The sequence below is a fragment of the Microtus oregoni genome, unplaced genomic scaffold (genome assembly GCF_018167655.1).
Source record: "Microtus oregoni isolate MIOR12 unplaced genomic scaffold, Mior012 000002F_ref0000024, whole genome shotgun sequence".
Taxonomy (NCBI): Eukaryota; Metazoa; Chordata; class Mammalia; order Rodentia; family Cricetidae; genus Microtus; species Microtus oregoni.
In genome coordinates, this window is record NW_024543061.1 from 2,086,585 (window position 1) to 2,102,389 (window position 15,805).

Consider the following 15,805-nt stretch of genomic DNA (forward strand, 5'->3'; position numbering starts at 1 on the left):
TTTATAAGGTTTTTTTTTCTTTTCTTTTTTTTTCTTTTGGAGGGATACTAGAAAAATTAATAGCAAGATGTTCAAAAAGAACATTTTTTTCTTCTAAAATTTCTCTTTTACAGTAGGTTTTATTTGAGTCTTCATGTGTGTTAAATACTTTGTAAAAACACAAGACTGTGGAGCCTACTCAGTGATGGCTTACTGTGTACAACTTTTATTTTTAAAATTCCTTTGTTACCTGAATCAAATGATAATCAATGTGCTTTTCTATAAACTTTAATGAACAGCTCTTCCGTTTATCATTATTTGTAGCTAGACTTTATAAATATATATTTTATTTTTGCTATTGTTTCTATATGAGATAATGCTTTTTGTTTCTTTGTTTGATTGATTGGTTTTTGGTTTGGTTTCGTTTTAGACTTTTCAAATATTCACTTTCTACTTATGTCATTTTAAATAATCCAGACCATTTTCCTTCTCATCCTCTTCCCTTTCTTCTTCTACCTCTTTCTCTCCCATTTCTTTCTTCAATTATTTCTTTCCTTCCTTCCTTCCTTTTTTCCTTCCTTCCTACTTTCCTTCCTGTCTTTCCTTCTTTCTTTCTTGTTTCACACAGCCTCAGCATGTTACCAGGTACATTTCAAGTGTTAGAAACACTATTAAGTGTTCACTACTGGCAATTTCCTCTTGTTAGGCTAAAAAGTAATGTCGTATTATTAACATGTCTTAAATTCATATTTTAAAATAAATTTCACTCATTTTGTAAAGAATAGTAATTTTACTACTTGTTTCTATAAGGCATTCTTAAGTCTTATGGATATCTATATTTCCCTTCAAGTTATTAAGGTTTTTCTGTGAGTTATTAGCATTTATGAATTCACAATGTAAGTACTGCCCCTAATTACTAGACAGTTGACAATGCAGTTATATACTAACAACAGGAATATACTCAGACAAAAGCTCCAGCATGATTTATTTTCATTCAGAACTAGGCTTAGGATTGCTGTAGTGTAGTCTGTGTCACTGGAGTCAATAGCACTTCCTTTTTCCCATTTGCCCATAAAACCATTGGCTTATAGTGATAGTGTGTCTACATGGTAATTGATTTTCCATGTCATATTTGCCAGTCAAGGAAGTGGTTATCTTTTAAGAATACTAGAAAAAAAATTTCATGTCATAAATATATGCAGGAGAGAATTACTTTCACTAGTACATGTAGTTAGCGTTTGGTGTTTGAATTTTATCCTTTTCACAAATATGTCTTTTAAATTCAAAACTGTGTATTTTTCCTATTTTTATCTTATTCTTTTTAGCTCTAAAATCAAAAAGCATTGATGATCTGCTAAGGAATATTGTAAAAGAACAGTTTAAAGCCTTCCAAGATGACATGCAGGAAACGATTGCAAAGCTCTTCAAGACTGTGTCAAGTCTGTCAGAGGACCTGGAAAGTACCAGGCAGGCAGTTCTCCAAGTCAATGCATCCTTGGTTTCAGTAACAGCCCAGCAAAAACTCCTTTTAACACAAGAAAATCAACCCACATGGAAGGATATTACAGACCTAAAGAATAACATCACGAATGTCAGGCAGGAAATGGCCTTGACCTGTGAGAAGCCGCTCAAGAAGCTAGAAGCAAAGCAGGCTCACTTGGAAGGAGCAATAGGACAAGAGCACTCAGAACTAGTTCTGTACCAGCAAACCCTCAATGAAACTCTCTCCAAAATACAGGAAGTGAACACACAGCGGCTATCAGTTCAGCAAGCATCAGGAATGGAGAATGTTGTCTCTGAGGAATCAAGCAGCAGTAACGTCACTAAATATCTCTCCGTGCTCCATGAGACAGCAAGCAAGCAAGGGCTGATGCTGCTGCAGATGCTCAGTGATTTGCATGTCCAAGAAAGCAAGATCAGCAATCTCACCATTCTTTTGGAGATGGAGAAAGAGTCAGTCAGGGGAGAATGTGAAGAAATGGTGTCTAAATGCAGGCACGAGTTTAAATATCAGTTGAAGGACACAGAGGAGAACCTGCATGTGCTAAACCAAACCTTGTCTGAGGTTATCTTTCCCATGGACAACAAGGTGGATAAAATAAGTGAGCAGCTGAATGATCTAACATATGACATGGAGATCCTCCAGCCTTTGTTGGAGCAGAGGTCACCGATTCGACAGCCGGTTATACGCGAGCCAAAGGAAGCCCCAGCTACGCGTAGAGAGCTACAGAACCTGATAGCTGCTATCAATCGCCTAAATGTTCTTACTAAAGAACTTACAAAAAGACACAACTTACTCAGAAATGAAGTGCAGAGCCGGGACGAATTCTTGGAAAGACGTATCGGTGACCATGTCTTAGAAACAGAAGATGGCCTCAATAAGACAATGACTGTCATAAACAATGCCATCGATTTTGTTCAGGATAACTATGTGTTGAAGGAGAGTTTAAGTGCTAGGTCAGATGATCCCAAGGTTTGTGAGTGTAACCAAAATGTAGAATCCATTTTGTCATTTATTTCTGAGTTTCAGCGTCTGAATGATTCTATTCAGACTTTAGTCAATGACAATCAGAAGTATAATTTTGTTTTGCAAATTGCTAAAGCCCTTACAGTTCTGCCCAAAGAGGAGAAACTAGGCCATTTAAACTTTCAAAAGGTTTATCAAATGTTCAATGAAACCTCTTCCCAGGTGAAAAAATGTCAGGAAAACATGAGTAATTTAGAAGAAAATGTACTCTCAGCAAGAAAGACTGCCAAAGAGTTTGAAACTCGTTTGCAAGGCGTTGAATCTAAAGTGACCAAGACACTCATACCTTACTACATTTCATTCAAAAAAGATGGTGTGCTATCAAATGAGAAAGATACTGATCTTCAATTGAAGGTATTAAATTCCAGATTTAAGGCACTGGAAGCAAAATCTATCTATCTTTCAGTGAATTTCTCTTTGCTTAACAAAACTGTTCATGAGCTTTTAATGACATGCCACAATGCTTCTGCATGCACCTTTGGACAGAGTGCTCCCTTACCTGTGTGGACTGAAGGTCCCCTGAGAGACAGTCTGACGAAACTTGTGGAGTCAATTGTTAAAATAAAAACTCAAGCTGCTCTATCTAATTTAACCTGGAGTGTTGATCGATTAGTGTCTGATGGTCTGGCAAATATTGCCAAGCCTCAGAAGCAGGTAAAACTTCAGAAGAAACCCAACGCACTTAAGAAATCCGTGAATGTGACTACCATCTTGATAGGCCGGACGCAAAGAAACACAGACAGCATTCCACATCCTGGTAAGCTGGAACTGAAAAACAGCTTTGAGCCTCTTTCATGCTATAGGTTGCATGCTATTGGGTAGATCCTATTTCATAGCCAGACTGCAGGCAGGGAGGGCACTTACTCACGCTTGGGCAGGGTAAAGTAATACAAAGTAACTGATGCACTCTTTTGTGTCTGATTGAACCTAAGTTAGGTGTCAATGTGCAGCTGAACTTTAGTAGATATCCTGTCTACACGTTTCCACTCTATCTCACCAGACCACTACAAAATAAACAAACATTCTTCTATGAAACATCTCTCCATATGGCTAGTTAAGAAATGTAGACCATAAATTAATCTGAGCTTTAGTGGGTAAAATATGAAATAAATACTCAATAAATGTCTCTCAAATTACTGAATTAAGGGACTATTCCGGAATCGGATTTGAGTAGACTTCAGAAAGGGATGGATGTGAAGAAAAAAATTCTACTTAGCTACAATTTAGCAAAGAGTGAGAGGTCTTTGAAAGCTCGGAGCAATGATTTGGCTGCGGTGAATATGCGATGCAGAAGTAGGAAGTTGCTGCAGTGCCAATCACTAGGACACAAGTTAGGACAGTACTAAATAAATAGGGTCCAATACAGTGAGGGTAAGAAGTAAGAAGAGATGGTGGAAAGCCTTGAAAACTGTTGTGAGGGGGTAATCTGCGGAAAATAGGAGCAGGGGAAGAAGTGAAGACCTAAGATTCAGGTCTTGATCCTCACCATAGCACTAAGTCTCTACTTTAGTCAATAACCTTAAAAAAGAAAAACAAGCTGGCAGTGGTGGGGCATGCCTTTAATCTCACCACTGGAGGCAGAGGCAGGTGGATAACTGTGAGTTCAAGGCTAGCCTGGTCTACAAAAACTAGTTCCAGGGCAGTTAGAACAGTTACACAGAGGAACCCTGCCAAGAAAGGAAGGAATAAAGAAAGAAGGAAGGAGGGAAGGAAGGAAGGAAGGAAAGAAAGAAAGAAAGAAAGAAAGAAAGAAAGAAAGAAAAAAGAAGGAAAGAAGAAAAGATAATTCAATTCACCTCTCTGCATCTATTTCTCATGCTGAAATGATTGGTTTGCAGTAGGTAATTTCCTGGGGTCATGAGGAAAAATGTACCACAGTGTATCACTGTGAGAAATGCTCTGCTCACAGCCCAGTCCAGTTCACTTACAGAAGAGAGAAACACATTCTGAAGTTTTGAAATAGGGCATGAGAGGATAGTCAGATGTTGCTGGCTGCTCTTAATTGAGTGATTGACTTAATATTTGATTAAGGGAATAACACAGCTCTGAATTTTGTTTTTCTAATGGGACCTTGATAAAATTCCTTCATATGCATTTATTTACTTTTCAACCAAATTTTACACTCTTATCTATGAAAGTTAATAACAAAAACTTCTTTATGGCTTCTCAGTTAAGACAAAAATTTATAATGCCAATACAATAAAAAGGCATTGACACAATTCCAAGTGCAGTGGATGTGGAAACCCCTTCCAATGAATTCACTGGCTAAGGCCTGGGATCCTTTCAAGCCAATGTCAATTGCTCACATGTCAACCCGACCCTCCTGCTGTGGGCTATAAACTGGTGGCAATCTGTGAACAGCTGAACAAGTAAGGACTATATAAGATGACAAAATCAGGGATGATAGCTAGAGCACTTGAGGGGACCTGAGTGCAGATCCTCAAAATTCCTGGGAAAAGCCAGGCATGGCTATGGTCATCTGTAATGGCAGCAGACAGGACCAGACACAAACAGGTCTCTGGAGCTCTCTCTCCCCAATGAGTCTAGCAGAAATGGTGAATTCCAAATTCATCGAAGAGATGCAGAACCCTCAAAGAGTAAGATGGTGAGCCATTGAGGAAGACATCCTGACACCAAACTCCGGCTCATTCACAGACACATGCTCTGATACAAGTGCAGACACACAAACACAAGTTTTGTTTTGTTTGTTTTTGGAGACAGGGTTTCTTTCTGTAACCCTAGCCATCCTGGAACTCACTCTGTAGACCAGGTTGGCCTGGAACTCACAGAGATCTGCCTTCCTCTACCTCCCAAGTGCTGGGATTCAAGGCATGTGCCACCACTGCCCAGTGTCCTTTGACTTCTGGTATTGTAGGGTAAAACCCAGAACTACATTTTCTTTTGCATAACTAAAACCTGAGGATAACACCATCATTTCTGGAACCTCTTTATCATATTATTCATCTTTTAGCAATATTTACAAAACTGTAATTTGTGAGAAAAATCTATATATCAATTTTAATTTAATAGATGATAACATACTTCGAAGCCTGACCCTATTAACATTCACTCACTGCAGACTTTGTAGATGTACTGGATATGTTGCTTCATTCAGCAATGCCTACAGGACAGGTATTATCATTTTCTTTTGAAGAACCAGGAACAGCCAGTGAATAACCAAAGTATCCCCCAGGTATCAGGTCCCCTGATCTTCTACCTAACGCTCTATCCTCGATCCTCACCACAGAGATGGGAGAATGCTATGCCTTCTCCCTTATGCTTCTCTTCCCTGCTTTCAAGCTCTGTAGAATCTGACTGTTGCTGAGCATTCCATGTGGCCAAAGCTCAAATTCCTGGGACTTTCCTTTATTAAGTATTCAAAGACTGACACCCGAGACCTCCACTGATACGGCTGAAATCTTGATACTGATTTCAGTTTGACTCTCCTGTGACCTGACCACAGGGTAGTTACTGAAAGTCTCATGTGTTATTCATGAAATCTGCCTTAACCTGTTGTAGTAAAAGGGAAAGCCTGCATTCAGTTATGCTAAATATGGTGTCTACCAGGCCATTGCCGAGAAGCTATTCTGGCTTAGTTTCTAAACACTTGATTTGTTTTTATACAATACTCAGATAGATATCAAAGATTTATGCATTTTAATTTCATGTTTGAAGGTTTGTTTGTATAGCAATTGGCTGACTGATCCCTGGAGAGAGACTGGCTGCTTGCCCTCTCAAGGGCAACAGATCTGCAGTATCACTGAGGAGTGAGCAGACTTCATGGTCTCCACTCCCTACTGTTTAAGCATGGAGTCATGTTACAAACCTCTTTTATCCATGATTGTTCCTGTACTCCCAAGGAAGTCTTCAGTGTACAGAATATTCAGAACCATGCCAACATAGTTTTCCAAACTCATCTGTCTTGTGAATATAAGCAAGTTAAGAGGAATGCCTCGTGAATCCTTACCTGTTTTCACCTCTCTCACACATTTCCAGCGTTTGTGACTTCATAGATACACCTGTGATAACTACTGGGTGCTGAATTTAGAACCAGGGCTCAGACCTTTCTTGGTAACACATTTATTTGTAACGCCATGCATGTTTTAAACTGTAAATCATCTGTAAAATCACTTGACCACCTTACAAGTTTAGTTTCCAGATCAAGGAAATTCTCTGCCTGTGGCCCATTATCTAGTTATGATTATGTGATGCAATCCTCTTAGCTCTGTTCAACAGCTTACATTTTTATTATTTCACCCAATGTTTGATGTCTATTTTCTTTTATCACTAGAAAATCAGGATTGAATTTTTAATCTTACTGTTTCCTTTTTCTTTTTTCTAACAGATTCTGTCTTTTAAAAATCATTGCTTAAAACTCAGCATGGGCATGTGGTGTTTGTGTGTGTGTGTGTGTATGTGTGTGTGTGTGTAATGTACCTTGTGACATAATGTAAAAATGATTAGACTAAAATGCATAATGACTTAACTGTGCAAAACCCTGCACATTGTTAAGCAATGAGATAGGACCTGCACATGTTTCTTGTCCTCTTGTGGTGCTGGGGATCAAACTCCAAAGCCTGTGAGAGAAAGGAAAATGTTCTATCAGTGGGTCACAATCTCAATGCTTTCCAAAGTCTATAAATAATGGTTTTCTTCAAGAGAATTTTCTATTGGTATGATTTTCTATATTATTTAAAATAAGATTTTTAAGTGCACCTTAAGATAAGGTATATTTGGCAAAGATGACCTCTGTATAAAATAGCTAACTTTAAATCACTTCAGTGATTAAAGGCTAATTGAATTCAGAACTCGTCATTTATTTTAGACGGTCTGAAAGCCACACACATTTGGTGATCCCTGGAATCACTACAGTCTTTGGAATTAGTTGTATCCACAGCTAAAATGGATTATAATTTTAAAAAATAAACAGACTAGGACCAAGTATGGTAAAAAAAAAAATATCAGGAAAACTCAGAAAATCCATGAATAGGCTTCTTTGTGCTTCCCTTATGAAGAGGCCAATGTCTTTGTGCTCGTTAATGGAATGGGGAAAGATGTCATAGTATTTGCACTATATTTCTTCTCAGAGAAGCCCCTTAGCTCCCAGCACTGTCAGGCATGCTCTTCTTAACAGGCACAGAAACCCATTCTCTGAAGTGACAGTTGCTCAACAGGAACAATCCTGCATTTATATAACCAAATTGTAAGCACAAAGCAACTTTTAAGGATTGTGCAACTTCTCAATTTCAGTTATGTGTGTCTTTACACTCTCTTTTCCTTCACACCACCCTTTTTTATGCTTTGATTATACATAATAACAGCTTCCACCATGACTTTTTTAAATGCATGTTCATGAAATATTTTACTCATTTTGCCTCTCCCTAACCATCTTTTTGTAAGCCTGCTTCTTCCTAGATCCATTAACTCTTTTATGTGCATAGAAGTCTTAGAGATTGTCTTTGTGTCAAAATTGGTAATAGGCCTATCGACTAGGAATGACTTCTGTTCTTATGGATAAAACATATCTGAGTTGATGAGAATATTAAATGAACAAGTTTCTGTTCATGGCTTCTTGTGAATTAAAAGTGTCCCCTCACCTTCTCTATTATCTTCTTCCTGTGGAGACTGGCGACAGATGAAGCGGGAAGGCTGGCAGGTTTAACAAACCCTTCATACCAGGATGTCTCTGACTAGTCTGAAACCCAGGTGTTCAATAGTCATTTTCTGAACTAAAGTTTGTTTGCATATTTGCTCAAGCAAGAATTAGCAGTTTTCACAGCAGTAAACTCCTCTGACACCAAGACTTGGAAGAAAATTTGATTACTAACTGCTCTTTACACCAAATGTATTTTTTTTGCTGCTTATTAATTACATTTTTTCATTTGAAATATGGCAAAATAATACTGTATTTTACATATTGATTATCAAATCATATTTTAAGGTTAGCCAACACCAAGAAAATTCTTTTTACACTGCATAGTTTTAAGTATTAATTTGAACTTCTAAAGCTGTGGAGATGGCTCGTTGGGTAAAGGTACTTGTTCTGCAAACATAAAGACCTAAATTAGAATCCCCAGCACCCACACAAAACAAAGAGGCGTGAATGTACAAGCCAGTGACCCCAGCATTGGGTGCAATGCAGATAAATGAATTCCAAAAGCCTACTTGATAGCCTAGATTGCAGGTAGAATTAAATATTATTTAAAACAACATTTGAGGGGTTACAAAAAAGGAAGCCAAGAAAACATTATCAACAACAGATGTGATGTGAAAGAAAAACAATTATAAAAATTAACATTTTTAAGGAAAAGCAGCAATGACAGAAAAGAATTTCTACACGTTTATACGTTAGAGAGCCCAATATAAGTAACTGAATAAATTAAAATATTCTATATAAACATGCACCTTGACACTTCCAAGACTTGTCAGGAAGGGAATGTGAGCTATTTCTACAGTAATGTGAGGTTAAGTCTCCTATCATAACTGGGGAAGCAGAATGGCACTGGAATGTGCCTGTGAGTATGAGAGCAGAAGGGTTTTGTCATCGCTCGAATCGGGGCGAGATATGAAGAAAGGTGAGAGGGCGAGAGCAGCCACCTAGCAGCAAAAATCACACAGTGAATGCCAGCCTGCTCTCACCTGCGTGCTGTGAACCTGGCCAGAAACGTCAGGGCGGGCACCTACTAATCCTTTTGAAACTCTATTATGTCATGGGCAGGGATAACAGTTTTTATTGTTTAAATCAGTGGCTCTCAGCCTCCCCGATGCTGCCATCCTTTAATACAGTTTCTCATGTTGTGGTGACCTCCAACCGTAAAATTATTTTAGTTGTTACTTCATAACTGTGATTTTGCTACTGTTAGGAAACATAAAGTCAATATCTGATATTCAAGATATCTGCTTTGTGATCCCTTTCAAAAGGGTCGCTGGACTCCCAGATGGGTCATGACCCACAGATTGAGAACTGCTTGTTTAAATAAAAAAAAAATTTAAAAGTGAGATAGTTATGCTAAAACAGAAGCAAACAATAAAATCATGAAGTAAAATAAAGTGATAACTTGTGCATATAATCATGTTCTCTAACTTACACAATCTATTGTGTGTGTAATAAGCAAGAATAAAGCAGAACAGAGTGTGCTAGTTCCGTTGTGAAATTCCTGCTGAATAAGTTGTGATTGAGTTCTGGGAAAAACTAAGTAGATGGAGTGTAGTAGCATCAAGTCAGTGCCCGTCTTCAGTCCGCTCACATGGGGAACAGGCAGTCACAAGCCACAGAGTGTGAGTGTTCGTGAGGGCAAGGTGCTCTGGAATGGAACGAGCTCTCTAAGGTGTGCAAATTACCACCAGCCTTTATGCAATGTTATAATAAGATGGAGAAAAAAAACCAACTGGAGTGCATATTAGAGTTCAAAATGCCAAGCTTAAGATTCATGAACTATCCCAAGACAATAGAAAATTAATTTTAGTCATGCTCTGTGTAGAGAAATTAGCATTAAAAGATTAGCCATGCTCCCTGCACAAGATAGTAAAATGTTGAGTTGCTAAAACTGCTCAACTAATTGTTCTTATCTGCACGACACCCCGGTGCTCTTTGTGAAACTGTGAAGACAGAATTTGGATAAAGCACTAAGCACCAATTCAAACTTCTGTTAACTTATCCAATCATCCTTTAAAGCTTTGCCGTTTTGTGTATGTCACACATCTTGTGAATTCATGGCAAAACACATGCGCAATTACCGTCAAGTGTGATAAGTTCAATACGAGAACACATACAACATCAGGCAACCATTGAGGGAAGGTAATTGTAGCAGCAGGGAAGGTGACAAAATTGGATTCTCAGAGTTCACTTTCTATGCTAATTCCATAACAAATTGATTATTGAACTCCTAACCATTTTAAAGTGCTATGGAAATGAAGAAGAACAATCCTAGTCACGGGATGTCTAAAAGTAGAGTTGTAGCAGCAACTACTAGTAACTCCAACTGCCATACTGTTATTAACCATGCTTGCCGGTCTGTGAGGCCCAATACCTGACAGGGTGCCATCACATGTTTTAGCACTGATTAGCTAAACACACAAAGTAAATGTGAAAATACTCTCAAAGCAGGCCTGGGTCACTGACACATTCACACAAAATAAAGCAAGGCATGGTTTCCACAGACATAGATGACAAGTCAAGTATAGTAACTTTAATTATTGACAGTACTAATTATAAACACACGAGATAAGGTAGACTTTTAGATGCTGCCAGTAACATCCGAGTACAAGCGACTTGTTGTGATAAAGTTTTAGACAGATGCAGAGCTCCATAAGACCTACGACTTATTTTGCATTGGAAGAAATGTGAAATCTTTTCAAAAGGGACAACTAGCAATTGTCACTGTAGTCTCTACCATCAAGACTCAGTTGGTATAATGTATGCAGTACTAGGTATCATGGATATTGCATCTTAAACTGTGAGTCACTGTGTCTTCAACTTGAAGGCCAGAAATATGTTAAGTAGCAAGTGGGACCAAGAATGTAACAAAAAGAAAGAAAAAAAGAAAGAGAGAGAGAGAGAGAAAGAAAAGAAAGAAAGAAAGAAAGAAAGAGAAAGAGAAAGAGAAAGAGAAAGAGAAAGAGATTTTGGAAGCTGATGCAGACAGGTGATTAGAAAGCACAGGACAGAAGTCCGGGTAAGCAATTGTGTGGTCACAAGAAGTTTGAACTACTGCAGTAATAGGATAAAGTTCAGGTACTCAAGTAGGCAGAATCGAACCCATTTCTCAGATTAGTGAATCCACAGAAAGATCGGGATGAAGGGTGGACAACACGCTCAGTAATGCTGAGAGTTGAGAGCTCCATCTCAGAAAGTAATGGGGCAGGAGAATGACAGCTGAGTGTGTACACCGGACACTGAATACGAAGCAGAAGTCTTAGCCTTGCAGAAGTGAATGGAACTGGTAGCAACGACAGAAAGTTGTCATTTTATAGTGTCTTAATTTTTTTCTCCCTAGAACAGGTCTGGTGTTTTACAGGCCAAGTCTACAGGTGGGATTGACATTGTCATCTGGGAAAGTTAGAATTATAGAGTTGATCAAGTTTCAGAAATAATTCATTATCCTGCACCTCTGTTGTATAGTCTACTCATTGCTAGTGAAGTTTGTTAAATGAGCAGTCTCCCGGGAGTTAATCACGGAGTTAGGTCAGGGGATGTCAAAACAAATGGAGCCAGAGCTTAGCAGTCAGGAGCTCACATTTCAACAAGCAATAGAGACTCACTGGGAGTTTTCAGGCTAGCAGGCAGTGGGTTAAGTTCCAGAATGAGCTCTGACTGCAAACGAAAGGCCTTACTGTCTGGTTCAAGGCATGAACCTGTTCTGAAAATGCAGGTCAGCTTACAACTTTTCTTCAAATACATTGAATGTAATACATACAAATACATAAAATATGTTGCCTAAACTGTTTAAATACTTTCCTAGATTAGAGAAGCAGTTTATAGTCTGTAAAGAAAATTCCAAAATGACAGGAAAGATTGAATGTACTAATATATTCTCTTTAAAAAATTAATGAGTTTGACCACATTTTAGTAAGTAGCTTATGTACATAGAGAAACAGAGGATATACAGATTTTTTACATAAAACAATTATTAAGCAAAACAAATCACCCAGTTTTAAAAAATGAGAAATATAGGTTCCTCATTTCATCCAGCCATACACCTCCAGGGTGTACATCTTTCATGGCGGTTTTGGTGTTCCCTTTTCTGATACTACATCTAATCGAGTAAATTTCAGTGCTAATACATTTAAAAATCACCCTGCGTCTCAGTAGTTTTCTGCACATCTCTATCTGACTCTGTGTGCACATCTGTTGTTGTGTATGTACGTGCATTTATGTCTGTGTATATGTCTGTATGTGTGAGTGTATGTGTGCAACTGTATGTATGAATATGCATTTGTTTACAAGTATTTTATGTGTGCATATGTGTTTGTGCATTTGTGGCTTTGTGTATGTGTATAATGGTGTATATATAGCTATGTGCATTTATTTTTATCTGTACATGTATGCACACATATATGGATGTGTGTAAACATTTTTGTGCTTTGTGTTTATATATGTGTGCATATGTGTGTGTATGAATTCAAGTGAATTGGCATATGTAGTGCTACTTGAACATCCATGTTTATTAGCTATTCACAATAGCCAAGATATAAAATCTGATTACCTGCTCATCAAAGATTAATAGATAAATAAATATATTGTCTGTCAGGGATGTGGCTCAGTAAATAATGTGTCTGCCATACAAACCATGAGGACTTAAGTTTGGATCCCCAGGACTCATGTAAATAGCTTGTGTTTGTAATCCCAGAACTGGAGAAGCAGAGACAGGAAGACTGTGGCACTCATTGTCCAGCCTAAGTAGCCAAATCAATGAGATATGGGTTTAATGAAAGGCCATGTCAAAAAATCAGGTGGAAAGTGGTCAAGACATGCCACACCAATCTCTGAGCTCCACATTATACATATGCACTTAATAGCACCCCTGAACACACACACAAACACAAGAAAGATGTTTTATGAACATACAATAGAAGCTTATTCGCTTGTAAAAATATTAAAAATATGTCGCATGTAGAAAACTAAATGAAGCTGGAAGTCACCATGGTGAGATAAATAAGCCAGATTCAAACAAATGTAATTTCCTTCACATATACAATCCAGTCATTATATATGAAGTCATAGCAGGGGTATGCTGGGGGCATGGGGAATTACAAAATTTAAGTGATCTACAGTCACAAAATTTGAAATGAGTGAATTTTAAATTTAGATTACTGCCACAAGGTGGTGCCATAACAAAACTGTGGCAAGTAAAGAACGATTCTTCCAGCATTTTTGCTGAATTTACATTATTTTGCATTATGATTATACCTGTTATTGTAACTTGAAGCTCTAGAAAAATTCTTTTGTGTGTACTGCATGAACTGTAAGCTCCCCAACAGTCAATGAAGAGTTCTTTAGTTGCTCTTCTTTCTTTCTCTCTTTGTAGCAATATGCTCTGATTTATTGAGAAGTTGAATCACTAGCTATCAAAAGGAATTTTAATTTTTGAGATAAAATTAAAATAAATCAAAATAATATTACAAAAGCCCTATTACGCCGGGCGGTGGTGGTGCACGCCTTTAATCCCAGCACTCGGGAGGCAGAGGCAGGCGGATCTCTGTGAGTTCGAGACCAGCCTGGTCTACAAGAGCTAGTTCCAGGACAGGCTCCAAAACCACAGAGAAACCCTGTCTCGAAAAACCAAAAAAAAAAAAAAAAAAAAAAAGCCCTATTAGCAGTGACCTTTGTGTACACAGACCAGAAGTATGGACCTAAGTGAATGAGCCCTTTCATGTGAGTATGGCCAAATTTTCCAGTCAAGGGGTCTGGCCATTTAGCTGTCAATCAACATTTGACCTTTTTGTCAGATCCTTGTATTTGAATTTTTAAACTGCTTCTACCTGATATAAACATGATTTAATTATGGCTAAATTTACTATTGCTTAATAATAGTAAGTCATGTGATCCATAGTAGTGTCAAAGGTGTTTAAAAACCTACAGACTGTTGTCAGGGTTCAGTGAATTGTCAGCTCATCTCTATTAGCCATTTTCCATTTTTTAAGTGAAAATGATCTTGTGTCTGATCATCAGAGGCTTTCATGAGTGATAAATACAAGTCTTTAAATTTGTGTGTTAAGATTTTTCTCTTAATTTGTCACTTACCAAAATTTTAACTTTCAAAGTAAGAGTTTATTTTCAGATGATCAAATAGAAAAGGCCTTTTTTTCCCCTTTAGTGTTAAAAAGGGTAGAGCTAGAAGGATGATGGTTCAGACTCCAAGAGTGCGTTCCAGTCCTACAGAGAACACTGTTTCTATTCCCAGGACCCATGCCGGGCAGCTCACAACTGCCTCTAACTCCATTTCCAGGGAATCTAAGTCCCTCCGCTGGCATGAGCAGGAATCTGTACACACATGGCACACATAAATTTATTCATGTGTGCATATGAACGCATAAAAGTTTTAAATAATAATATATCCTTAATATAAATAAAGTGTCTTTCATCTCTATTGATTTGAAACCTTAACCTTGTCATTTTCCAGTTCAAATATAAAAAGTTCTGTATTTGGATAGTTATATTCTGTTCCAAAGTTGATCAAAAGTTTAAGACACTCAAATACAATTGGTCACAGAATTATCTTTACATCACACAATGGGGTCAGATATAAGGGTTTTGCAGGAAGTCCCATGTCCACCCTGATGAGTGCCAGAAATGAGCTATCTGCTTAAAGTCCCATACCCACACTGGTGAGTGCCTTCAGGCTAAAGACACATTTTTCTTATTTCAAATTCAGCATTTCAACTATCCTACTGCACAACTCTTGCTGGAGATGGAAATAGATTATCACTTTTTTTTTTACTATGATTCCCTTCCAGGAGCGCATGAACGTTCCAGCTGCAGCAGCTTCCCGTGCCAGAATGGCGGCACGTGCATCAGTGGGCCGGCCAGCTTCATCTGTGCTTGCCGGCACCCTTTCACGGGGGACACCTGCACTGTGAAGACAGCGGAAGAAAACGCCTTAGCACCAGGTACAAGCTTCACCTTGTTATGCTTCGCAGTGTCACATACAAACCCAGGCAGGAAATAGTTGTGAAAGACCATTTGTGCCTCCTTAGCCTGTTTTTCCTGTTTTCTTCACTCCTGTAGATTGGTGTTAGTTTCACATCTGAGAGCACAGCACTCCTGGCCCCGAGGCTACTCAGCCGGACAGGGTACTGGCAGGCAGCAGACACATGAATTTGATGCTCAGATCACACAGGGAAAGGGGAGAATTAACTCCTGAAAGTCAACCGATGGCCTGTACAAATGTACATATATACAATAAGAATAATAATATCAAACTCTTGACTTTTGTAATAGAAAATGTGTGTAACATTTAAAATACATTATCTTTGGTGGCCACAGAATATTTCAAGTCAGGCTTTATCTGTTTCCTGTGTTCAAAAGTACATTTTAGCCCATTTTTAATTTTTCCTACATGTATGTGGAATTAATTACACAGAAACTTGCTGTTGCCTGCTTCTTCTTGATGAGCAAGGCTTCGGTTCACTTCAGTTTCAGCCTCTAGAAAGGGATGTGGAAACTGTCTCCCCATCCTGCAGGGCATTCTGGCCTCCTCTAATGATCGGGCTTTGAATTGCACCATCTTTAGGGACCATAAAGCAGTATACAGATGACCTTGCAGGCATTTGTACAAGAGACGTGAGGGGTGTGACAAT

The 15,805-nt window shown here is 38.3% G+C and overlaps 1 protein-coding gene across 1 annotated transcript in view; it reads left to right on the plus strand.

The window, feature by feature from the left end:
- Mmrn1 (multimerin 1) overlaps positions 1–15,805 on the plus strand; it is a 43,726-nt gene that overhangs the window by 26,508 nt on the left and 1,413 nt on the right. The window contains exons 6-7 of the mRNA XM_041637516.1: positions 1,305–3,263; positions 14,963–15,115. Coding sequence (XP_041493450.1) covers positions 1,305–3,263; positions 14,963–15,115 — 2,112 coding nt within the window. The remainder of the gene's footprint in view (positions 1–1,304; positions 3,264–14,962; positions 15,116–15,805) is intronic.